Source organism: Dreissena polymorpha, chromosome 5 (assembly GCF_020536995.1).
Source record: "Dreissena polymorpha isolate Duluth1 chromosome 5, UMN_Dpol_1.0, whole genome shotgun sequence".
NCBI lineage: Eukaryota > Metazoa > Mollusca > Bivalvia > Myida > Dreissenidae > Dreissena > Dreissena polymorpha.
Genome location: NC_068359.1, coordinates 52416485 through 52443775, shown reverse-complemented (window position 1 = coordinate 52443775; position 27291 = coordinate 52416485). Strand labels below are relative to the sequence as shown.

At 36.9% G+C, this 27291-nt stretch overlaps 2 protein-coding genes and 1 long non-coding RNA gene across 4 annotated transcripts; 1 reads left to right on the top strand and 2 right to left on the bottom strand.

The window, feature by feature from the left end:
- Nucleotides 1-2486: 2486 nt before the first annotated feature.
- Nucleotides 2487-21646, bottom strand: LOC127831717 (elongator complex protein 5-like). 2 transcript variants are annotated; one of them, XM_052356757.1, is made up of 8 exons: nt 21029-21646; nt 17027-17087; nt 15016-15096; nt 13441-13670; nt 11850-12028; nt 7795-7890; nt 5393-5493; nt 2487-2687 (listed from the first exon to the last, which is right to left on the bottom strand). In XM_052356757.1, the coding sequence occupies exons 1-8, from the start codon at nt 21075-21077 to the stop codon at nt 2579-2581; spliced, it is 906 nt and encodes a 301-aa protein (XP_052212717.1). In that variant the 5' UTR covers nt 21078-21646; the 3' UTR covers nt 2487-2578. The 2 variants fall into 2 exon arrangements, with proteins under 2 accessions (XP_052212717.1, XP_052212715.1); XM_052356755.1 differs by lacking the exon at nt 21029-21646 and adding an exon at nt 20746-20884.
- Nucleotides 6673-7285, bottom strand: LOC127831722 (uncharacterized). Its single transcript, XR_008026471.1, has 2 exons — nt 7053-7285; nt 6673-6890 (listed from the first exon to the last, which is right to left on the bottom strand). It is a non-coding gene; the product is annotated as an uncharacterized LOC127831722 (long non-coding RNA).
- On the top strand, nt 21048-27291 carry LOC127831715 (uncharacterized). The gene is made up of 4 exons (XM_052356749.1): nt 21048-21165; nt 23035-23218; nt 24572-25377; nt 26403-27291. The coding sequence occupies exons 2-4, from the start codon at nt 23037-23039 to the stop codon at nt 27263-27265; spliced, it is 1851 nt and encodes a 616-aa protein (XP_052212709.1). The 5' UTR covers nt 21048-21165; nt 23035-23036; the 3' UTR covers nt 27266-27291.

Genomic DNA, 27291 nt, shown 5'->3' with positions numbered 1-27291 from the left:
ACCTGCTGCTCAGATGACAAAGGTTACCTAGATGACAAGGTATGCACAGATGACACGGGCTGCGCAGATGACAAAGGCTGCGCAGATGACAGATACATATGACACGTGCTGCGCAGGATGACAAAGGCTGCGCAGATGACAAGGTATGCACAGATGACACGGGCTTCGCAGATGACAAAGGCTACGCAAATGACAAAGGCTGCACAGATGACAGGGGCTGCGCATATGACATGGGCTGTGTAGATGACAAAGGCTGCACTGATGAAACCCGCTGCACATATGACAAAGGCTACACAAATGACAAAGGCTGCACAGATGACAAGGGCTTTACAGATGGCTAGCGCCTAACTTATGACAAGGGGTGCACAGATGACACGGGCTGCACTGACAACAAGGGCTGCGCAGATGACAAAGGCTGCACAGATGACAAAGGCTGCGCAGATGACAAATGCTGCGCAGATGACAAAGGCTGCAATCATGACAAGGGTTGCGCAGATGACAAAGGCTGCAATCATGACAAGAACCTCACTGGTGAAAATGGCTGCACTGATGACAAGGGCTGCATAGGTGATAAGGGCTTGACATATGACAAGTGCCTTACTTATGACAAGGTATGTGCAGATGACAAGGGCTGCAATGGTGATGACAACGGGATTGAGGATTGCATGATTCTGGGTGATGACAAGAACAGCTCTGATAAAAAGACCCTGAAACCATATAAGGACGACGCCAATAGTGGCTTTACAAAGAAGAAGAAGTCGGTCACAGGATGGCAACTTCTCAAAATAATATGTTCAGTATTAAAACGATTATATTGCATTCAGAAGATCAAAGACTAACTCGAAAAAAATTTCATTGATTGTGCACTTTTGTTATTCAATTTCAATAAAGTTTGATAAACATAATTATCTTCATATGTCTGATATTATTTAATTAAGTAAATATGAATTATATGCAACCACGTAAGCGACTTTGCATGACATGCAGAAACACAGGTGTGTGCCTTCGAAATGTAATTCATATTATAAGTCTGAGATGTTAAGATACAAAAATTTACTCAACATTACCAACAGCCTATTGCTGTCGAAATAAATCCAACTGTACTCTTAAATTTAATTAAGTTAATATTTTCGGTCAATGATGACACGTAAAAATACCTACAACTGAACCAATACCTTAAAAATACATCTTTTCCAGTTCATTGAAATACTAGTATACTCCTTTGTTTTATAATGCCTTCTTTACAACTTATTTTAGTACAACGATTTACACAGCAAATATATGTACAACAGCCTATTGCCCTCGTAATAAATTTGCCTGTATTTTTAATCTTAATTAAAATAATATTTTCTGTCTTATGATTACATGTATAAACCCTACAACTGAACTGCTACCTTATAAGTATATCTTTTCCAGTTTATTGAAATACTAGTATACTCATCTGTTTAAGTATGTCTTATTTACTGGTTTGCACATGTGAGCTATATTGATGGATAAATATGGACAGACAGACAGACAGACAGAAGGATGGACGGACGGACAGACAGACGGACAGTGTGATCACTATATGCCCTCCTTCGGGGGCATAGAATGAAGGTCATTACCTAATATTATTTCATTATGAAACACTATAAACACAAGCACGAACAAATTAAACTCTCAAGTCATCACAAGAAACATTATAAATCTTGAAGAAAGACATTACCAACTTTCAAGTGTGATAACTGAATACATTATACATGAGATTCATTTGAGTCTACCTCTTGGAAAACTTAGCTTATTGGTTAACCCTTTGCATGCTGGGTAATTTGTCATATGCTTAAATGTCGTCTGCTGACTTTCTAAAATTAGCATTTTCTTCGATTTTTTTTCAAACAATACTATCAGAATAGCAAACAGTTTGGATCCAGATGAGACGCCACGTTCTGTGGCGTCTCATCTGGATCCAAACTGTTTGCAAAGGCCTTCAAAATTCGGTTCCAGCACTGTAAGGGCTAAGCAGACGGCACAAGCTTATCTGGGATGACATTTAATGCACATTCATTTAATAGGGAGAATTTTAAAACAGTGACAACTTATCTCTTTGCCTGCAAATACAATTTTTTAAGGTAAGGAAACAGGGTATAGTAATCCAATATCGAATTTCATTCTAATTCTCTAAACAAAATTCCTTTTTGTATTTATATTCTTGTTACTGTAAATTCTCTGGTTGCTATAGGAAAAGTCATTCAAGCTTAGCTAAGGTTTACCGGTAATGTCAAGGTCATTAAATTTGGACCAAGTTCTGCATTGTGCCTTCATCAATTGCTTTAATGAAACTTCATTGATTTCTTTGAAGTTGCTTCATTAACTGCACTGTTGTCACCGTATTCATAGCTTATTTGTACAAAGCTTATTTGTAACTTCATTCATTGCTTTGTTGTAACATTATTCAGTGGTTGACAATAAAAACACTTCAACCAGGTCATTAAAGATATAACCTCATCTCATTCAACACAAGTTATTTTGACCCAGATGTAGCTTTTTTGTTGCAATCAAAAAAGTGACTAAAGGTCAAAGAAGAAGGTAACAGCAATTGTCAAATATCAAGGTCATCATCCGGGTCTTCCTCGTCAAAATCGTCTGCCTCGTCCGGCTGATAGAAGATCTTCCCCTCCCCCACAGATTTCAGCAATCTGTCATCTTGTCTGAAATAAATGTTAGTAAAATATTTTATTTCACAAGGTGTTTACAGGTAGACAAATCCGGCGTCTCATCTGGGTCTACGCTGTTTGCCAAGGCCTTTTTTCTAGACGCTAGGCATAAATGGGTAAAACATGATTGTATTCATAAATTGTGGTTATAATTGATTTTTCAGTAGTATGGTTTTTATTTTTATTCCATTTTAACAGTATTTCCGTAATATCATGAAAATTATCAATAAACATGTTTGCTAAGGGAGCTTTCCCAATCTGAACTGTTAACAAATCTTTTGTGTTAATCATGATTTAAGTATGTTTCTGACCCACCACCTCTAATTAAATGTAGGGCAAACATTGGGATGGACTTTAACACTTAATTATCACGCCCACACAAGTAATAAGGGTGGCTAGGTTCATTACCCTGAGAAAACTGGGCTCAAACATGTGCATAAAGTGTCATGTTAGATTAGCCTGTTCAGTTTGCAGAGGCTAATGAAGAGATGAAGCATTCCAACAAGACTGGAATTTTGTTAAGAAGATGCTTTTAAAAATAAAAAAATTCCATTAAAGTCAAAAAATTTGTCCATGATAAGCCTTTGCAGACTTCAAAGGTAAATCTGGGACGACACTTTATGTATGTGCATTAAGCCCCGTTTTCCAAGAACAGGCTTCAAATAATTTATTTCACTAAGTGCTTACAGGTAGAAAAATAATAATGTGAACTTTCCATGCAATATTTACTACTCTATTATGAGTTCATTGGTGTGGATTTTTACAAACTGTTTATTATGCAAAAATTAAGTTATCCTTAGAACGTGGCGTCTCATCAGGATCCAAACTGTTTGCTATTCTGAAAGTATTCTTTGAAAATAAATCGAAAAAAAATGCTAATTTTAGAAATTCAGCAGACAACATTTTAGCAAACAACAAATAACCCAGCATGCAAAGGGTTAATTAAGGATTTGAAGAAATCTCTATTCATCTATTTCAGTATTATTATATTTATTACAAACCGCATTTCAGTCATGTCATGCCGGTCAATTAACCTTCAAACACCTTACATAAGGAAGGTTTCCCTGATTTAAACTGTTTATCAGTACTTTGTGTAAGTCATGATGGCAGTAAGTTTTACCCATACCCTGTCTAACTTAGTCACAGGTAAGGAGGAATAGGGTGGACATTAAAGCATGAATTACCATCCCCACACCACTATTAGTTTTAACCTTTTTATTACATCAAAAGCCTCATGCTTATAGAAACTCTCTCAAGTCTGTTTCCTGGGCCTATAACCAGTACTTGGTGTCTTTGAGTTGGGCTGAATGTGAATAGTTGGACCCTAAATATGAGCATCACTAAAGGAAAACTCGGCCTTAACCCTTTACCACTTAGATATGTATTATATACCTATTTAATGCTTTTAACAAAATACAGGTTATATCAATTGTTGAAATAAAAAATCTCGTATTACGCTACTCGCTGTTTCCAATTCCGTATTACCAACCTAGCCGGACTACTTCGACCCATTTAATGACGTCACATTACATGCACCGAAAATAGAAATATTTTATATTACAATGTAGCACATTGTGTGACGTCATTTTAGTGACAAAACACAATAGTTTTATCTAAACTCTGTAAGGACATGTCGGACGTGGTGTTTTTTAGCAGTAAACTATGTGTTAAAAACGTATTTTGGAGTGTGTGTTTATCATGCATAAATGTATATTTCGATAGAAATACAATGAAATAGTGTGGTTTAAACTAAGTTTCGATAAAGACATGGAAGATAGAAGTGGAAGTGCATATCGTTTAAACGTTTTTGTTATAAACATCGGATTAAAGCTGTCAACTTAATTGTTATTAAAATTGGATTAACGATGGCATTGAGGTAAGCGTGTCGGAAACCTGTGTTTTCCCGGTTCGAATGTTTACACGTTAACTTACATAAACTGTATTCATACGCGTCTAAAATAAACTATGGCGTACCGTTTTAGTGATTGTTTTGTCAGTTTTGTTAAAGTAAAAATACATTTGTTAACTGTTTTCGTTAGTTTTTGTATATGATAAAAGGAATATTACGCTAGTCAATTGTTCCAAGAGTTTGTATCACTCTCGTGGCTTGTGCTATTTCACATCACACTCGAGGCTCCGCCTCTCGTGTGATACATCATCACACAAGCCACTCGAGTGATACAAACTCTTGGAACAATTGACTAGCGTAATATTACGTATGTATTAAACTATTTTCATGCATGTGTAGTTCCTAAGAAAGTTACATTTAGTTTTAGACATTCCTTACTAGATTCAAGTTCAAGGTTAGGCTTCATCTCCAAACCTTAAATACTGATGAGCAGCAAACAGCATAAAACCTGAATAGGCTACAAGTTACTCAAGGGCTGTTTTGGTTTTATACTGTTTGCACATGTGGGATAGGGTTATTGCATGTGCATGAAGTGTGTCACCTGTGCAGTCTGTCTAGACTGGATTTAAAAAAAGAAGAGACTTCCTGGTAATGAAAATCTTCATAAAAGTGTAAAGTGTCATCCCTAACAAGCCTATGCAGGCTAATCTGGGACGACACTTAATGCACATGAATTAAGCCCCATTTTCCCAGACCTGGCTCATCTTGGTCCTGCACTATACTAACCTTACTAATAGGACCAGTAAACAACTGTGAAATATCAAATGCAAGCATCTCTGTACAGACATACTTTTCTCTATCATATGTGTAAGGAAGTTTCACTTGACTTCTCGCCTCTTTCTCTTTGTCAGTCAGGGTCAGGTTAAACGTCAAATTGGCTGTAGGATCCGGCTACAACATATAGAAAAAGCCCTTGGTTAGTGTAAATGCAATTGTTAATTTCTGTGTAACAAGATATTTATTTCATGAGTGTTAATACAAATAAACCATAACGGCTCATGGCCACTCACAAAAAACAATGAAACAAAGACTTGAGAAACAATACGGCCTGAAAGTTCCAAAGTAGCTCACCGTAGATACAAACAAGTGCTGTCAGAGGACAGCGCGCTCGACTATTCGAGTGCTTGACAGTATAACGTAAGCCATCATGGAGAGGGGGGGGGGGGGGATAATGTGGGTGTGTGGTCATTTAATAGATGATCTTTCAAAAATAAGGAAAAAAAAAATATTTTTTGGGGGGGGGGGGGGGGATTCTGGGGTGGGGCATGGGGGATGGTTTGGGTGGAGTGCATTGTGGTATGTCAGGTAAGTGTTGTTTTGTCAAAGTATGAATTAAATGTGATCATAAATAAAGAAGTTATGGCAATTTAAGCAAAATGTTCAATTATCTTAGTATAAAAGGGGCCATAATTCTGTCAAAATGCTTGATACAGTTGTCTGCTCTTCTTAATAGATTCAGATCATGTTGGTAAAGAAGTATGCCAAATATGAAAGCAATATGTCAAAGGACATAGAAAATATTTGAGGAGGTACGCAAACTTTAACATAGATTTATCAATAATATGCATATTCTAAGTATAAAAGGGGCAATAAATCTGTCAAAATGCTTGATACAGTTGTCTGCTCTTGTTTATAGATTGGGGTCATGTTGGTAAAGAAGTATGCAAAATATAAAAGCAATATGTCAAAGGATCGAGATAGGAAATATTTGGGGTAGTACGCAAACTTTAACATTTGCACGCAAATGCTAATGGGAACGGGAATGCCGACGCCAGGGTGAGTAGGGGGGGGGGAGGATTCGTGGGTGTGATGGTTGGACGGTATTTCAAACATAAAATGATAAAAATAAATATTTGTGTTTTTAACCGTTTAAAAAACAACAACATTTGGGGGGTGGGGTGGGGGGGGGGGGAGTATAGTGCGAGGGTGTGATGGTCATTTGTGAGATGATCTTAAAAAAAAACAAGGGACAAAATTGTCACAAAACCAGGTTTTCATTGTGAAAAAAAAATCTGATAAAGGGAGAAAACTCAAACTGAACTTTTGAAATAACAAAAAAAAATTAACCCCCTTTGTAAGTTTTTTTTTTTTTTTTTAAATCTATTTTTAGTCGTGGCGACCTTGACATTGGAGATATTGACGTGATTCTTTCGTGGGACACACCGTCCCATGATGGTGAACAAATGTGCCAAATGATTTTAAAATCTCACAATGAATGACATAGTTATGGCCAGGACAAGCTCATTTATGGCCATTTTTGACCTTTGAACTCAAAGTGTGACCTTGACCTTGGAGATATCGACGTAATTATTTCGCACGACCCACCGTCCAATGATGGTGAAACAATGTGCCAAATGATTTTAAAATCTGACGATGAACGACATAGTTATGGCTCGGACAAGCTCATTTGTGGCCATTTTTGACCTTTGAACTCAAAGTGTGACCTTGACCTTGGAGATATCGACGTAATTATTTCGCGCGACACACCGTCCAATGATGGTGAACAAATGTGCCAAATGATTTTAAAATCTGACAATGAACGACATAGTTATGGCCCGGACAAGCTTATTCCGCCAGCCCGCCAGCCAGCCAGCCAGCCCGCCAGCCAGCCAGCCAGCCAGCCAGCCCGCCCGCATTCGCCAATCTAATAACCAGTTTTTTCCTTCGGAAAACCTGGTTAAAAATTAAGGGGGGGGGGGGGGAATTCGGGGGGGGGGGGGAGGGGGGGGGGGTATTCTTGGGTGTGATGGTTGGACGGTATTTCAAACATAAAATAATATAAATAAATATTTGTGTTTTTAACCGTTTCAAAAAAAAAATTGGGGGGGGGGGGATGGGGTGGGGGGGGGGTATAGTATAGTGTGAGGGTGTGGTGGTCATTTGTGAGATGATCTTAAAAAAAAAAATTAGGGGGAAGGGAGATTTGGGGGGGGGGGGGGTGATTTGAGAGGGGGATGGCCATTTGTCCATGAATATTCGTTAAATTATTGGTAAGTGGACTATTTCAAGTTCTTTGGTTCCCCAAAAGTTGGAACTAACCAAGAACAGGTTGCAGCACACTGATATTTAACTTTTGATCTCTCCATACCACTGTAGGTAGATAAGCTACTTTAACTTAAACATGGCACCTTATACCCAATCCTGCAAGTTTGATGTATAATTTGTAGGTCCTATATTCTAACCTATACAGACCTGCTTGGAATCCATCACTGATGGCGTAGCACTCACTGACTTGACCTCCGTCACATTGAACACTCCGTACTGATCATTGATGTTAAAATGCTCCATCTAAAAATTGTACAAACATAGTGAAAGTACAATTATGGGTTGGAACAAACATTTTAAAAATAAAATTTGCAGTAAAAACTCTCTTTATGACCACCTTGGTATTAAGACCAACTCGCTAAGACAACCAACATTTTTCAGTGCCGATTGTTTCCTTCTATATTTCAATGGTCGTTACACACATTATTCCGACCAACCCGCTAATCCCCTATTATGACCACTATAATCAGTGCCAATGAACAAAATTGCTCTACATTGACACCTGCCAAACGACCAGTAATTTTCACCCCTTACTTAATTCGGTGTTGTGGATTGATCGGGTTTGTGAATGAAGCCATTGTGACCCAATTAACCACAATTCACTACAGCGTGTTTTTGGCATCGATTTGCGACGCAGGTGTTAGATTTTCGGCACTTGACAACTCAGAATTAAGACCTCCTCACTATTAAGACCACTTTTTAAGTCCCACAGGTGTTCTTAATAGCGAGGTTTCACTGTAAATGCTTTCTATTTTCAGGTGAGACATCAATCAATGATGATTTTTTTATGCAGAACATATTTGCTGTTAAAATTGTTATTACGCAATAAAACCATTGAAACAATCTCTTAAATGGAACAAGAGGTCCATGATGGCCCAATTGTCAATTACTTGACCAGATAGAAGTTAAACTAGAAAGAGAATAATAAGATATACCTACTTGACCAAAAAAGATGACCATAAGGCAACATACCATAATGAACAAGAGCTTGCCAAGCAATATGGTCCTATACCGGTGAAACTCCACCATTGTCAGTAAATTTCTTTTTTTTCTTTCTTTATTTTTTTACATTTGTTGCCATAGCAACACCAATTTTTGACGTAGGAACAAAATGAATTGACGTGCATTATAATCTCCATATTGCCATCATATGTTTCAAGTTTCATGAAAAAATATGAAGAACTTTTTAAGTTATCGCAGGATCCAGAAAAGTGTAACGGACTGACAGACTAACAGACTGACACACAGAGCGAAAAACCATAAAGCCCCTCCTGTTTCACCGGTAGGGGACAATAATGACACAGTTACAATCTGAACACCGAGTTCTGGTGCAATTTGACCTTTAAACTCTTAAGTGTGACCTTAACCTTTAAGTTTTTAAAGTCACTTGTGGTCTTTTGATGGATTGCATTTGTGTTAGGTTATTTCAAAATTTCTAAACATATGGCAAAGTTATGGCAAACACAAAAATTCCCAAGCTGTTTAAAGGTCAATTTTGTTTTTTAACCACTTTGTTTGACCTTGACATTTGAGGTGGGTTGACAGATGCTACACTTTACACGTCATCTAATGGTTCAAAGTTATTTAAAAACATTTGATATGGAAAAGTTATGGCTGAGAAACCCTCAAATCTAAAATAACACAAAAGTTACTGATAAACATTCTTACGAAGTTTCATGAAGATTGAGTCATAAGTCTGCCCGCTCAAAGAGACCTTTTCACATATTTTGGCATGTATTAGAGTTTTTCATTTAATGCTTTAAATTGATAAATGTAAACTTTGGAACTAAATAGCTCCAGTAAAAAGGAACAATACAAAAATAAAGAAAGATAAAAAAGTAATCCGCAACTGGGCTCGAACTACTGACCTTTGGAGTAAAAGTACACCACTTAAACCACTCTGCCATGGGTGCTCATACAGTGTGTGAAGTATTTTATACTTTATATAAGTAATCCTCGTAGTGTCGAAAATGTAAGAATAATAACAGAACTGTCCAAATTATTGAATTGTTTTGCATTTGTTACGCTTTATAATTTTCACTATTTTAAATCGTCAAAATATGCACATAAAATATATATTAGACATTTTCAGTATTACTGTTTCCTAGCAAATATCATAACTACAACAACAAGAGCACCGCCTTGTGGGTGCAGACCGCTCATCTATTTTCTTTTTAAAGGTGAAGGGACTCTCATTTTCAATCACAAAGGAGGGAGGGATGGAGTGAACAGGGGTGTATAGTGAAGGGGTGTGGACATTTATTACATTATATTCCAAAAATGCGAAAAAAATGCGAAGAAATTGGGGGGGGTGAGGTGGGGGGGGGGGGGTATAGTGTGAGGGTGTGGTGGTAATTTGTTAGATGATCTTAAAAAAAAAAAATTAGGGGGAAGGGAGATTTGGGGGGGGGGGGATTTGAGAGGGGGATGGGGGGAGGACACGGGGGATGGTTTGGGTGGAGTCTATTATTGTGGTATGTCAGGTAAAAGTAGTTTTGTCAAAGTATCAATCAAATCTAATCATAAATAAAGAAGTTATGGCAATTTAAGCAAAATTTAATAATTTGACCTTGAGAGTCAAGGTCATTCAAAGGTCAAGGTAAAATTCAACTTGCCAGGTACAGTAACCTCATGCTTCAAGTATTTAAAGTTTGAAAGCAATAGCCTTGATACTTTAGAAGTAAAGTGGATCAAACACAAAATTTAACCATATATTCAAAGTTACTAAGTCAAAAAAGGGCCATAATTTCGTAAAAATGACAACCAGAGTTATGCAACTTGTCCTTTTACTGTACCTTTATGATAGTTAGCGAGTGTATGAAAGCAATATCTATGATAGTTAAGGGGTAAAGTGGACCAAAACAGAAAACTTAACAAAATTTTCAATTTTCTAATTATAAAGGGCCAATAATTCTGTCCAAATGCCAGTCAGAGTTACATAACTTTGCCTGCACAGTCCCCTTATGATAGTTAATAAGTGTTGCAAGTATGAAAGCAATAGCTTTGATACTGTAGGAATAAAGTGGACCTAAACACAAAACTTAACCAAATTTTCAATTTTCTAAGTATAAAAAGGGCACATAATTCTGTCAAAATGCCAGTCAGAGTTACATTACTTTGCCTGCACAGTCCCCTTATGATAGTTTGTAAGTGTTGCGAGTATGAAAGCAATAGCTTTGATACGCAAGAAATAAAATGGACCTAAGCACAAAACTTAACCAAAATTTTCAATTTTCTAAGTATAAAAAGGGTACATAATTCTGTCAAAATGCACGCCAGAGTTATCTAACTATGCCTGCCCAGTCCCCTCATGATAGTAAGTAAGTGTACCAAGTTTGAATGCAATAGCATAGATACTTTCTGAAAAAAGTGGACCTAAACGCAAAACTTAACCAAAATTTTCAATTTTCTAAGTATAAAAAGGGCACATAATTCAGTCAAAATGCACGGCAGAGTTATCTAACTTTGCCTGCCCAGTCCGCTCATGATAGTTAGTAAGTGTACCAAGTTTGAATGCAATAGCATTGATACTTTCTGAGAAAAGTGGACCTAAACGCAAAACTTAACCGGACGCCGACGCCGACGCCAAGGTGATGACAATAGCTCATAATTTTTTTTCAAAAAATAGATGAGCTAAAAATGTGCGAACCTGATTTTTTTTCAATTTTGTCAATTTACCAAAACGTCCCTTTTGGTTGAAAGAATTTGTTTCTTATAGGCATTTTGACATAAAACATGTAATTTTTGAAGGCATATGATCCAGATTCGAACTCAGCCTGGAAAATATCAATATAAACATTCTTCCCATGTTTCATCAAGATTTAGTCATAAATGTGGCCTCTAGCAATGTTTTTCTAAGATAGATGATCTGGTTTTAAACACACATGACACAGATTGAGCTAGGTCTAGATAATGTCCAGAAGCTGTTTCTTAAAGATTGCCTTCATATGTGGTCTTGAGAATGGTAAATAGCTTAAAATTGACAATGCACACAACGTATCGAAGACGGACGACAAACATAGCGTGTTCACATTTGCTCACCTTGATTGAGCACTTCGGGATCAGGTGATCTTAAAAAAGCTTGTAATTTTGTTTAATAAAAAACTTATTTATGGAAGAATTACTTAAATTTGCTCCACAAAAAGAGATTCAACAGTATTCACATACAATGAGCAAGCAGACTATGATGTATAGTGACCTACTGTTCGTATCACTTTCCCTGACTGTCGTTTATGCAGAATGTTTGCTGCCATGAAGAACTGGTCCATTTTCGGTTCTGTAACCTTGACAACAGTTGTTGCTAGGTGCTCTACAAGGCTGAGTGATATGTTGTCATGGAGATCAGAGTGTAGGCTACACACCACCTGCTCTACATCAGCACCTTGGAAATGACATCGTATGACTTCAAATGAGGACCAATGATATCAAATGACTGCATTTTACATACCTAAGATGAATTTATTGAGATCAAAAAACATTAAATCACTTCAAATGACATTTAATCGCTTCAACTGATTTCAAATGTCCCCTTATGAATACCTATGATAAAACTAAGGCTATATCCCCAAGCAAAAACAGTGCCATATTTCCAAAGAAAAGATGAGCAAAATTGCCCATCATTGAAACAACAGTTGGATGACTGGAAAAAAAAACATGTATTCAAAGAAATTGTATGCTGTCTCCTTGCAATCTTAGCATACATCACAAGGTTATATGCATGACAAACAAGTAAAATATTTTTTCATAAAATATGAAATTTAAAACATCCTAGATAAACCCTTGGATAGCATGATTAGTTACAAGTTTTGCTTACCTTAGTCAAGATAAAACCATTCATGGACATACAAATGTTAAACTAGAGCTTTGTCACAGACGTGATGAAAACCCTTACATGCCGCATTGACACAGAATATTTTGCATGTTGTCTTTACAAAAAACACACTGTTTAAAACGCACTAAGTGACCCTGTGACCTAGTTTTTGACCCGGCATGGCCAATATTCGAACTTGACCTAGACATCATCTAGATACAACATCTGAACAAGTTTGGTGAAGATCGGATGAAAACACCTTGAATTAGAGAGCGGACACTTAATATGGACTGACAGACCGACCGACAGACAGACATACAAGCTCGCTCCTATATACCCCCCTAAACTTCGTTTGTGGAGGAATAATAACCTCACCAAAACGCACCTTGTTAAAATAAAATACCAACTAAGTATTAGACATGAGGCAAAGACACGCCTCCAATTATGTGTTAATATTTCTCAGTTGAGAGAAAGTCTTTAAGAATAATTTCAATTAGTTCTTAATGTATTGTGCATTTTTATATACAAGATATTTTACCCATATAAATTAATACATTTAAAATAAGAGGCAAAGTAAGATTTCATGTAGAAATTCATATAATACTTTTGTCTGTTATCTATTCCATTCTATTTGTCCTTTTTACCTGAAGTGGATTTGGTGCGATGTCGTGGGACATCGCTGCTAATATTCACATTGAGTAGACTTCATTATTATTATTTGTTATTGCTATATTAATATTTTTGAAAGTTATAAAAAATGGTACAACCTTGCTTGCGCTTCTCTTATCATTGCAAACAATAAAATCACCGACATTGGTGCCTTGACAAATCAAATACAAAAAATTGCTCAATGCAAAGCAAAGAAAGAAGTCGTAGAATATCTTCTTAAAGAAAATCAACAAATTGAAAGATTAAGAGACATATTTACTCATTGACTACGACACCTTTCTCAATTAACTGCCCGACAAGACAGATGACAATACCTTGTATTTTAGTTTCACGGATCTGCGCAAGAGTCTGACATGTGTACGGTGCACCTCGATGTAGCAATGACAGACTGAGGTTATCAATCACTACAGCAACAGAATGATACGCCTGACAGCCTGGTTGACCGGCAACAGAGTTCAGGTACTGAGGGATATTGGTTTGAAGGGATAGCTGTGTTTCCGGGCTGATTCCAAGAATGTCTTTGGTTCCGTCGTGAAATACCAACCTTAAATGGAAAATGCATTATAAAAAGGGATGAGAAAAGTGTTTTCACTTTCCGCTTCTAAGGTTTCTTTCTTTTCAAGGAAGTCCCTTGGTAAAAAAAATTCATTTTAGACGGAAAGAGTTGTCTCTGATAAGCCTGTGCATGAAACAGGCTCATCTCGGACAACATTTCAGGCACATGCATAAACCCTGTTTTTACAGAACGCTGCTTATATACAATAAATCACTTTTCATTGACTAAATAAAATTTAAGTAGTTACAATTTTTAGTGGCCATCACAAACCCTTAATATCGATTAAATGGTATGATTTTATGTAGATAGTGTACTTAGTCTCAATTTTGAATTGCATAATTTCTAAATTATGGCATCTGAACTGTAACATTAGTGCTTAGATATGGCGCCTATATTTGTATAGGAATGTTGTGGGCAAGTTTGGACCAGTTTGGGGGTGGGGAGGGTCCAATGGTTTTTTAACAAAAAACAGTTTGAAAGCTTTTAAAACAAAACACAAATTTAACAAGACTATTGCCAAGCAATATAAGTCCCCTACAGGCTCCACCATTGTCAGAAATTCCACCATTTTCAGATTTTTAAAAAATATATTTGTTGCCATATCAACCAGAATTTTTGACGTAGGAACACAATTAAATGACGTGCATAATGTCCATATTGCCATCTATCCATGTTTCAAGTTTCATGAAAAAATAATAAGGACTTTTAAAGTTATCGCAGGATCCAGAAAACCACAATTTTCAGCAGTTTTTCTAGTCTATTTGTTGCCATAGCAACCAGAATTCTTGACGTAGGAACAAAATTAAATGACGTGCATAATGTCCATATTGCCATCTATCCATGTTTCAAGTTTCATGAAAAAATATTAAGAACTTTTAAAGTTATCGCAGGATCCAGAAAAGTGTGACAGACTGACTGACTGACTGACAGACGGAGCGAAAACCATAAGTCCCCTCTGGTGAAACCGGTAGGGGACTAATAAAAACTCTAGGCATCTCTTTAAGTAAATGTGTTTACACTTTTTTCGTGGGTGTCAATTTTTATTTGCATATATGGTCATACAGTGGTAAAATATGCATTTCCAAAAACTTGGCTACCTCCTTTGGAAAAAAGGAAATCCCTTTGTTGAAAATGAAATTCATTACCCATGCATGTTGGTAATAATCAACTTCCAGCGACTTTGTTAATACCTATTTAAGTGTTCAAATTAAGTATTCGACTATTGCAAGAACAAAAAAAAAATTAATCTAACTTTTAATAAAATAACTTTCAACACAAATATGACAATAGTTTATTTAATATTTTGTTTTGAATAAAATAATGCAATGTTTACTTGTTTTGGAACTGCTGTGGAACAGCATCACGGAACTGTTGAGGATGTCTGTCAAAACAAATTATGTGTACTCTCTCTACCCTGCAATGAAAAGTTACAATTAGTGTTGAAGAAATTACAGAAATGTTTTTATTTTTTCTAAGGTCACCTTTCATTTAATAGTACTGTAGTTATGTTGCTAATGACAGAATCTTTTGAATCTTCTTGCCAAGCCTTTCAGAAAAAACACACTTGGCTTTGTTTTACCCCAAATGCTAAGCCCATTAATGCCTAGTGGACTCTCCCATCCTTCTAAATGGGATCAATTTATTTCCAAAAAAAAATATGTCTAGTATACTTATTTCTATATTTAGAATATTTCTTACAGAAATTCCTTTAAGCAATAAGCGCAGACCCTGATGAGACGCCGCATCATGCGGTGTCTCATCTGGGTCTACGCTGTTTGCCAAGACCTTTTTTTAGACACTAGGCGAAAATGGGTTACGATACAATTAGGAGAAAGGGTCATCAAACCAATTTAATACCAGAAACCAGGGTAGCTAGGTAACTTTTGTCAATGTTCTTGCAATTCCAATAACTAATGTACTCAGAATCAGCATTCCTAAAATTTTTAACATAGAACTCTTATCAGAGCATTCCGCCTTGAATTTTATAAATTGCAATTATGTTGACAAATTACTTCCTTATAACATGCTCATGCAATAAAATTAACTAAGAATAAGATTAAAATTAAAAACGGTTAAGGAAATGTAATGACAATGTGTGAATTGAAATTGAGGAACAAATCCTGGTCTGCAACACTTTACATTTTCATTGCATCAATACTTATCACATGTCTAACAAGCAAATTCATTGAATTGATATCCCCCGCCAAATAAATTTTGTTTATGGATGGGTGTGTATTTGACACTCGGCTAGATAATGGAGAACAATTGTTGACAGTTATTACAGAATCCCTTGGTGCATAGTAAAGAAATTACTAAATAATGAATAATTCATCAAATGTGTGACCTTTGACCTCAATGTGTGACCTTGACTTTAACCCCAAGGATTATGGGTGTTGAGTGTGAAGCACCTCCAGATAATTGAAAACAACTATGACATGTTTCATGGCTCTTGCTCATGTGTTAATGGAGATAAAGCTCTAAGCTTATTTATTTATAAGCATTTTTTCAAGATACAAAGGGCCATAACATAACTCCGTTATTAACAGATCACCTACTGAATGTAACTGACATTTTTATACATTTTTCCATTTTTGTGTTTATTAAGGTGACATACATCAACTGTTAAAATATTAAGTCAACTTTTTTGGTAAAAATAATGTTTTTATCAAATTTTTGAAATTGACATAACAAACACATGTCATTTTCTGAATGTAAAAAGTAGCGTAACTGACATTTTGTTAAATTTTCAGGAGAGGCAAAAAAATAAAAAATGTTTTATTAAAATAATAGACATTTTTCCGTATTCAAATTTTCTGATTAGTATTATAATAACACTTGAAAAAGAAACAAAACTCCAAATTGATTTGTCTTTTTTAAAACAAAAAAAATTAAGAAAGGAGCAGTTACCATAATTTCAACACTGAAATATTTTGAGCCCAAAAAATAACGTAAGTGCTCTTACTGTATTTTGGAAAATGTCTGAAAATATGCATTCCTGAACAATTCACAAAATGTCAGTTATCCTAGTTATTACATTCAGTAGACATGATGGTGTACAATGCCATTTGGTGTGCAGCATCCTCTTATCCATATATACATGTATACTCAAACCAAGTTTCAATAAAATCCGCCAAAGCACTTCCAAGATATGGCTCTGGACAGAAGGACGGACGGACAACGCCAAAAGAATATCCCTCCGCCTATGGCGGGTTATAATACATGTAATAGTATACATGTGTTTACAGATAAAATTCAGATGTTCATCTTCAGCAGCTAGAAAACTTACAAAAGCATTGCTGCTTTAATTGTTTTGTTTTAAGAAACTGCAAATAAAGGCTTGATACCTCTGTGCCAAGCTGCTTATGAACCCCACAAGCAAGGGAACACAACTTTGAACCACTGTGTCTGAAATAAATAAAGAAGAAATCAATATGGATTACCTTGTGAATAGAAACTGTGAGCAATTTATGGTACTGAACTAAGCAACAACGGGGAAGAGATTGTGCTGTAATTAAAACCCTTTTTAGTGAATTTTGGGAAAGGTACTGAGAGGGAAGGGAACAATTACCATGTGTAACCAAAATATGGCTAATTTTTTAATTTTGTTTGTTTCATGAAAAAATAATCAATTTTATCAAATTCCCTACATTTGCATTAACTGTGTTTGTAAAAGTTAAATTACTTTACTTAATACTGCATATATTTTTTGCTAAAGAAATTTTTACTAAAAGTTTGGGGAAGAAATAATCTATTAAGCAAGTAGAACTGGTCCTGTTAAGGGATCCACAAATGTCATATATGAAAAGAAGGGGCAAGGGCATTAACTTGTGCACTTTTTTCAACTTGATATAATTTCTTAACAAACATTTGACTGTGAATGTACTAAAAACTGTTGTACAAAACTGCCCACACCAGTTCTTGAGACTTCAAGATGTAAACGCAACAAAAGTTAGTCTGGTTATTGTCGGCTCAGGGTATTTTAAAAGGTACCCTAGTGCAGGGCTTAGCAGTGAGGGCGAGATGGGTGATTTGTTTTGTTTTGCCCAATAATATTACATTTGCACATTCATTTAATTAAGGCAAAGTGACTTCTTCTCCTTTCAATGATTTACTTTTGCCATTCACTATAAATTCATCACATAAAAATGCTGGACATAGGAGGTCAGTCTCAGTCATTAGTTTCCCCATTTACAGCTCATGAAAAGCTGAACATTGAGATGAAAAGTCAGGAGCCATTAGAATTCTTTAAATTGTTCATAGATGATGCCTTTTGCTGTCTACTAATAACTATGCTTTCGCAAAGTAAAATGCCTCATTAACCCTTTCAGTGCGGGAACCGAATTTTGAAGGCCTTTGCAAACAGTTTGGATCCTGATGAGACGCCACAGAACGTGGCGTCTCATCAGGATCCAAACTGTTTGCTATTCTGATAGTATTCTTTGAAAAAAATCAAAGAAAATGCTAATTTTAGAAATTCAGCAGACGACATTTTAGCAGAAGACAAATTACCCAGCATGCAAAGGGCTAAAACAATACTAAATAATGATGGGAAGATGTTACCTTGCAAGTGTGTGTTTGTGTCTGAACATGCTGTCCCCAAAACTGCGCAATGTGGGTTGTTTCTGATAAATGATAATGGGCATATTGTAATTAGGGGTATTAACCCTTTGCATGCTGGGAAATTTGTCGTCTGCTAAAATGTCGTCTGCTGAATTTCTTAAATTAGCATTTTCTTCGATTTTTTTTCAAAGAATACTATCAGAATAGCAAACAGTTTGGATCCAGATGAGACGCCACGTTCTGTGGCGTCTCATCTGGATCCAAACTGTTTGCAAAGGCCTTCACAACTCGGTTCCCGCACTGTAAGAATTAAAGAAGTGAAGATTTTATTTAACGTTGATCAGAAAACACTTTTCCTTAAAGTTGCCTCACTTTGCCCTAATTTCAGTTGATGCAGAAGTAACTTCTACCTCAAATTTGAACGTAGCCCTGCCGAATTGGGTCCCTTTACTTTCAGTACATTTTAGAATTCCCTAGGGTCCACCTTTGCATTTTTTAACAAAGGCATCATTTAGTATGGACCTTTGTTTAATTAATCAACATAGAACCACATCCAATATTATGTTCACATTGCACTTGTCAACCCTAGTTGCAATAATTCAACTATCAGCTTTTTAACCCAATGGGTTGCTAGCAAAAATTATCAAAGGCTCTGGGAGTCCATTTATATGGACTATCGTCAACCCATGCGAAAGACAAAAAAATCTTACAGGACATGAGGTCCTATAACTTTTAAAAATTACAGGACCTCACCAGATTTTACCGGACCTTGTTCTTCTTTAACCAAATACCAGAGAATACCTTTAATAGAGTTTATTTGTATCATTATTTCGTTCACAATGTTTTACAATTCAAAATACAATTAAATTGAAGCCATGGCCTGTCCTTTTTCCAAACCTCTTTAAATCCTATTTTGTCACGTTTTTCTACTTCATAAGCCTTCCATCTCTTTTTATTTTCCTCTGCTCTTAGGTCAATACTCACCTGGCTTTTTCTTTTTTCGCCAGACTTAGCCTTGTCAAAATAACATAGCAATGAAAATGACATTATGAGTCTGACAGTGACACACTTTACAGCTAGTTTTAGTGTTTAGTAAAAAAAATAATCAGGCTTGGAAATTAATAGATTAAGACTTTACACAAATAAAAGGTATTGCAAAAACGTAAAACAAATACAATATGAAACAAAATCACCTGATAAAAAATACACGTATTTGCAACCGGTTAAAGTGCTGATTTTCGCTTTCAATGTTGACACAGAACAGGCAAAGTTCGTATGGTTCCCTGCTTTCGCTTTACGATCATCACAAGGATTGAAACAATTAAAATTCATTTCAACCAATCAAAAATTTGTTGTGTCGCTATAACGTCACAAAACAATGCGCAGCATTTGACAGGTTCAAAGAACAGCACTACGAGTTTCATGAGTTTGTTACGTCACAAGTAAAGATTGCAAGTTCGACTGGTTTGTAACAAATCTTTTTATTTCATCGTCAAACCGTCTATCAAAGTAGATTAATTCATACCAGTCAGTATTTTTTTACCTATTCGTAGTTTCATTTTCATTTCCAACCAAAACAAAGTTTTACTTATTGTTTTTTTCATTTCGGACACGAGGACCACCAGTTTCGGGAAAGATACCGGACCTCAGCAAATTTTATCGGAAATGTCCGAGGTCCGACGTCTTTCGCATGGGTTGCACTCGTCATAAGTTGCTACCCCCCCCCCCCCATCTGCAACCCATCTCCCCTAACTTCTACCCCTTGTAGGGCCCTCAATCCATTTTAGGGTAAGTGGGTCGCTACCCTTATGAGGGGGAATTTTCCCAGCATTTCCCTTTTTGGGGGATTTTTTTACTTACTCTCTCATTCTTACATTTGTACATGTTTGCACTATATTCATTTCTTTTTTCATAATTTAGTATGTTTGACAATATTAAAATGAAATAGAATTGAGATATAATAATCATGAGACACATCTTAAAAAAAAAATTAAATCAGTGGGAATTTTTCCCCAAAAAGGGAAAAAATTATACTTTTCAGGTGGGGGACATTTTGGCGGCAGATTTGATAGTTTGAGGGCCCTGCCTTGTTTGGATATTTTGTATGCCAAATCGCTAATTTTGTGGTTTCGGAGTGGGAGTAGCAGATGGGGGAGAGAGGTAGTAAGGGGGGAGAGGGGTAGTAAGGGGAGGGGGGTAGCAAGGAGGAGTGTAAACTACATTTGTACTAATGCTTAGTGCCTTTGTTTAATTTAAATTGTGGGGTTGACAAAAATAATGATTTAAATAAGTCCCACTTTAATTATCAGTTTTTTTAAACCAACATTTCAACATTTACATAGACTGCTATGGCCGGAAACAGTTTCGAACGTATTCTTCCATTCTTGCGTGATGTGTGACTAAGCCTGTTATACATATTCGGATAGTAAACTATCCAAATTACTACACCATTCAAGTTAAACGCTTCAATTATATCAGAATAAAATATTCAACTATTAAATACCTTCAAGAAGAATGCATTTGGATTTGTCTTTCCCATCTAAAATATCACCAATCATATTGGTTATGCAAGCAGATGAAAACTTTAACCGAAAAAGAACTAAAACAGTCTATACATTCCCATGTAGGCTGACATGTTTTAGTGCTGCAGTAAAAAAAAATACAAAAAAAATAATTATCTTAATCCATTCAACAAAATTGACAACTTGAGTTATTCAAATATGATTTATATCTGACAATTGAAAATATTATGATTTACATACAATTCGTATATTATTTATATTCACCTCTTTTGTTTACAAAATGGCGAATTCTTGTCGCCCAGTAAGTCGCCATGGAAGATATAACTCGTCAGGAACATCAAGTATACAGTATAACAACGAAACCTCAGCGTATGGGAACGTAGATTACACACCATCTGATGGTATGGCACTTAAAGTCTTGAGATGTGTAGCTTTTACAGTCTTCTCGCTAACCAACTTGTCCGAAACATAAATTAATCATGAAAAATGATTGGCTTAGTTCCTCTAAATCAAGGACAATACATGCCGTCCCAGTTCATGTGTTGTTTTCGTAGCTATCAACTAGCAGCAGCAGAGCTAATGTTTTGGCTGCCTTATGCAACATCCTCAGTCCTTTACAATGTTAGCTATCAACTAGCAGCAACAGAAGCTAATGTTTTGGCTGCCTTATGCAACATCCTCAGTCCTTTACAATGTTAGCTATCAACTAGCAGCAACAGAAGCTAATGTTTTGGCTGCCTTATGCAACATCCTCAGTCCTTTACAATGTTAGCTATCAACTAGCAGCAACAGAATCTAATGTTTTGGCTGCCTTATGCAACATCCTCAGTCCTTTACAATGTTAGCTATCAACTAGCAGCAACAGAAGCTAATGTTTTGGCTACCTTATGCAACATCCTCAGTCCTTTACAATATATCAACTAGCAGCAACAGAAGCTAATGTTTTGGCTGCCTTATGCAACATCCTCAGTCCTTTACAATGTTAGCTATCAACTAGCAGCAACAGAAGCTAATGTTTTGGCTGCCTTATGCAACATCCTCAGTCCTTTACAATGTTAGCTATCAACTAGCAGCAACAGAATCTAATGTTTTGGCTGCCTTATGCAACATCCTCAGTCCTTTACAATGTTAGCTATCAACTAGCAGCAACAGAAGCTAATGTTTTGGCTACCTTATGCAACATCCTCAGTCCTTTACAATATATCAACTAGCAGCAACAGAAGCTAATGTTTTGGCTGCCTTATGCAACATCCTCAGTCCTTTACAACATCCTCAGTCCTTTACAACATCCTCAGTCCTTTACAACATCCTCAGTCCTTTACAACATCCTCCGTCCTTTACAACATCATCAGTCCTTTACAACATCCTCAGTCCTTTACAACATACTCAGTCCTTTACAAAATCCTCAGTTTTTTTTACAACATCCTCAGTCCTTTACAACATCCTCAGTCATTTACAACATCCTCAGTCCTTTACAACATCCTCAGTCCTTTACAACATCCTCAGTCCTTTACAACATCCTCAGTCCTTTACAACATCCTCAGTCCTTTACAACTTCCTCAGTCCTTTACAACATCCTCAGTCCTTTACAACATCCTCAGGCCTTTACAACATCCTCAGTCCTTTTCAACATCCTCAGTCCTTTACAACATCCTAAGTCCTTTACAACATCCTCAGTCCTTTACAACATCCTCAGTCCTTTACAGCATCCTCAGTCCTTTACAACATCCTCAGTCCTTTACAACATCCTCAGTCCTTTACAACATCCTCAGTCCTTTACAACATCCTCAGTCCTTTACAACATCCTCAGTTCGTTACAACATCCTCAGTCCTTTACAACATCCTCAGTCCTTTACAACATCCTAAGTCCTTTACAACATCCTCAGTCCTTTACAACATCCTCAGTCCTTTACAACATCCTCAGTCCTTTACAACATCCTCAGTCCTTCACAACATCCTCAGTTCTTTACAACATCCTCAGTCCTTTACAACATCCTCAGTCCTTTACAACACCCTCACTCCTTTACAACATCCTCAGTCCTTTACAACATCCTCAGTGTGGTCCCAGACTAGCCCGTGCAGTCTGCACAGGCTTATCAGGGATGACACTTTCCGCCTTTTCTGGATTTTTTGCTTAGATGAGGATTTCATTAATGAAATATACAGTTTGAACTGCACAGGCTTATTTTGGACAACAATTTACACACATGCATTAAGCCCTGTTTTCCAAGAGTGCGGCTCATATAAAGACTACTCCACTGTCACCACAGAAATGTACACTGAGCACCAGCCTGAGCGGGCAGACAGACCGACAACCAGCCGAGGTCACCGCAGCTCCAGACAAAACATCCCTGCGCGGCCTGCGTCAAGGCGCAGTCGCGAGGAGCCCCCTGATGAAGAGTATTCAGGAAGACCAATCTCTAGAGTCGGATTTTCACCTGAATCGTCGTACAGGTTAGAGGAAAAAAAGCACAGAATTTGACTTTAATCGATTTTAAGTTCAGAAGGATAAAACTATTTTTCCTCTGTAAGCAATCTTTTAAAGGGCTTATAAGGCACTAGGCAGACGCTGGCATCTCGTGAATCAGATTTTGATGCAAAATGATCTTAAGATTTGAGGGGAAAAATATTTCACTTTTGTAAGCATTTCTGGAGTGAGATTATTGGTTTACTTAAATAGTGCTAAAGATAAGGGGATGAATTTTTTTTCATCAGTAATCAGTGTTTGTAAGGTCTTACCTTGAAGAACCATTTTTAGAGTCTGATTTTCAGCTGAATCATCACACAGGAAAGGGAGACTTCACTATTATATTTCTGAAAGCAGTGTTTATGAGGGCTTATTTTTCTGAATTTCATCTGAATCATTTAACAGGTTAGAGCAAATAAAGAATTGTACTTCCATCATAAGTGTTCATAATTAAGAATCTAGCTCGCAGATCCATTTCCAGCGTATGATTTACAATTGAAATGTCGAACTGTTGAGGTTAAAGGGACAAAACTATTTTGCTTTTATGATCAGTTGTTATAAGAGCCAATATGTCAAGCCGATTTATTGAGTCAGAATTTTACCTGAATTGATGTACAGCTAAGAGGGATACATATATGTAACTTATTTAATCAGTGTTTATAAAAGCCTATTTAGGACTTTCTTTCTTTTAATGATTATAAATATTTATTATGACTACTGAAACAATCCCATTTTGCTGTTTTGCTGTAAACATTTCCGTCTGCAATGCATTTATACCTGAAAAACGCTGACACAATTTGTTGGTTATGAAAATGTAAATTATAATTTACCGGACAATATTATTTCACAAACCAGTTAGTTATGTGGATTTTAACCCTGATACAATTGAACACAAAACTGTGTTGGAAAAGTTGTTGAACTCATTTCATTCAGATATTAATTATAGTCTGTATATGCTTCTACAAAAAGTGTTGTTATTGCTTATACAAAAAAGTATGGGGGGTAATAGGGACATGTGAGACTTGAAAAGGTCTGCACGCTTTCTAATAAACGTTCAGGAACAAAAGCATAGAATGTTGGCATGAACATAAAAACAATTGTATTATGTTTATATAAAGATAATACAGTGTTGTAATATTGACTTTTATCACTTTCTAGGTTTATTAATGGGTCATTTACAAATAAAAATTTGGACTTAATTGTACAAATGCAGAATTTTAGTATTTGTAACAAGAATCCATTTAGTGGGTTAACTGATTTGTTTATCTGGGACTACCTTTTACACAGATGCATTTAGCTTGGTATTCTAGAGCTTTACTCATTTATATTTCTTTTTGCAGATATTCTCATGATGAGTACTCAAGGCAGATCTCCTTGGATTCAGAAAAGCAGATCCCCAATTCCCCTTGTGAGTCGCCAGAAGTCCTATACAGAGACGAAGAATACTTCAACAACCAGAAGGCGTTGTACGGCCAGAGTCCCCAGAACTCCCCGGTGGACCGTCTCATTGTAAGTCCCAGCAATCCACAGGACAACCTGAAAAGGAACTCTACAAAGTTGCAGCAGAAGGGTCCGCAGATTATCAGTCGTCAGAGTCCACAGCGCCATACTCAAAGTCCGCAGATTTATGGCCAGAGTCCGCGTCACGAGTCCCAAACGCACCCAAGATCCAGACCATCCTCGCGGGAGTATCTCAATGTGAGTCCGCTACAGAGGGATGAGGCTCAGTTGAACCAGTCCGATATTCACCAACATGCTGCCAAGGGGCAGCACTCTAATGCTGAGAGTGGATATTTGAACGAGGGCGATTCATACTTACAACGATTCACAGAAAGCCCACAGTATAGAAACAGTCCATTTAGAGACAGCCCAAACCAGTACAGGGAAAGTCCATATAGGACACGAGAGAGTCCAAACTACGGAAGCAGTCCAAGTTACAGGGGAGGTAACCATGGAAACCATGGATTATCAGGGTCGCCAGAGGGTCATACTCGGCCGCCCCCTGCCCCAAGACCAAAATCAGCGCGTCCAAAAACTGGGCGCAAGAAGAGTGCGCGGGTTAGACAGCACCAGCAGCAGCATAGGTATGAGGAACAGGAAACCTCCCCTCCTCAGCAGTGTGATACAGCCTCCATTCTGAATGCAGGTAAATAGACTTTATCTTTTTTCTGTTTTAAGAAGAATCATGTGAAAATGGCGTCATGTGCTATTTGCAGCTTATGAAGTCTTGTCAGGAGCTACATGGATTGCAAGTAAGGCAAGGTATATATAATTGTAGCATTGTAAAGGGATATTGAAACTGCAGGAGCTATGATGCTCGCATATTGCATAAGACCCATTTTACATGATGTGGCTTATTTTTATCATGGTACTTCCATTACTGCAATAATAATAATAAACACTCCTTTATCGACTTCCAGTAACCAACACTTTGCAGTAAAGGCTTTCAAATTGTACACCTTATAAGTTCATGCCTTTGTAGTCATGATAATTATTGTTTTCAATTAAGATCTTTAAAACATATCAACAGAGTTGGAGGTGCAAAACATGACTAGTGAAATAGTTCAATATCATATGAAAGTTGGTACATACGTTAAAATAATGTAATAATGAAAAATCCAAAATAATTTAGCAAAGCTGGAAATTGGATCTAACGGTGTTCAAGTTTTAAGCCCATGTCAACCCTCAGAAGATGTCATCACTATTAAGCTTGTTTCCAACTATCAAACTGTTATTTAAACATCTAAGCCGTGTCTGTTAAAAGGGGGTTAAATGCATGTGTGTCTAAACTAGATTTCGGCTATGAAGATAATGTCTGTAAACAAAAAAATACCATAAAAGCGGAAAGTGTTGTCCTTGTTTAGTAGCCTGTGCCGACTGCATAGGCTAATCTGGGACGACACTTTACGCACATGCATTAAACCTTATTTTCACAGAGCTTGGCTCAATCATTTTTGGTTTGATGTTGTGCATGGGTGGGAGTGAGAATATCTTAACAAAAGTCCGCCTGTCTGATGTGGTGACCACCTACCAAATTCAAATGAACAGGGAGCAGAGATTTAACTGAAGTCACTTAAGTTAGAAATTTCTGTTCCAATTATTCTGTCTGGTAAGAAAATTATTCATGAAATGATTGTTAAAAATGATACAAGTTCCCTTGCTTTTCTTCAGGCGATCCCTATGGAAGACCTTCCTCATCCCTGTCCCCATATAAACCCCTCCCAGCCATAGGGGCCATAAATCCTGGGGACCACGACCCTGCACAACTGGGGGGCCATGACCTCCAAGAACAGGGTCATTGCAGGGACTCTCATGATACGAGGGTTTTGAATCGCTCCCCGCAAAATAAGCACCAGCATCACTCATCGTTTGAACCCAGAAATTACAACGCCACTGATAACGTCATGGTAAAAACTCAGAGTCTAAGTTTAATGGACAGAGAAGGTTATTACCCTGCAAACGAAAACTCTGACATTTTTTCTGCGGAGGATATTCATGGTGCTGGTGATAAAGCATCCGGGCCTCTCACAAATAAAGATTTGCCCGGAATGGACGTGCTATCGAATTTCCCTCAGCATTTATCGGATGAGATTTACAAGTCGAGCGTAGCTAACTATGAACGGAACATAAGTGGCGATAGTGTAAGCGATGGAAATGGACTCAAGGATGATAGAGAATCTCATGCTAGTACACAAGTCCTATCGACAGAGGAAAATTATGAACATTTGTCTAGTTCAGCATTGAAGTCCCTAGATTTTCTTCACGATATTCCTTCTGAACCTACCGAGCATGAATTCAGACTTCTTTTAGCGATCAAATTGCATGATGGGAAACGAGTTCAGAGATTTTTCCGCCCAAGTGAATCTCTTGTGGACGTCATGCATTTTGCAGAGAATAGTGCACTCGTGAGATACGGGAATTTTAATCTTTTGTGTAATGCTCCCAGGATGATGTTTACAGACTTGAATGTTTCAATAGCGAACACTTGCATTAAGGATCGTACGGTTCTTTATCTTGAACAGAAAGATGAGTGACATAAATCTCCCCTAAGTTGACCCAA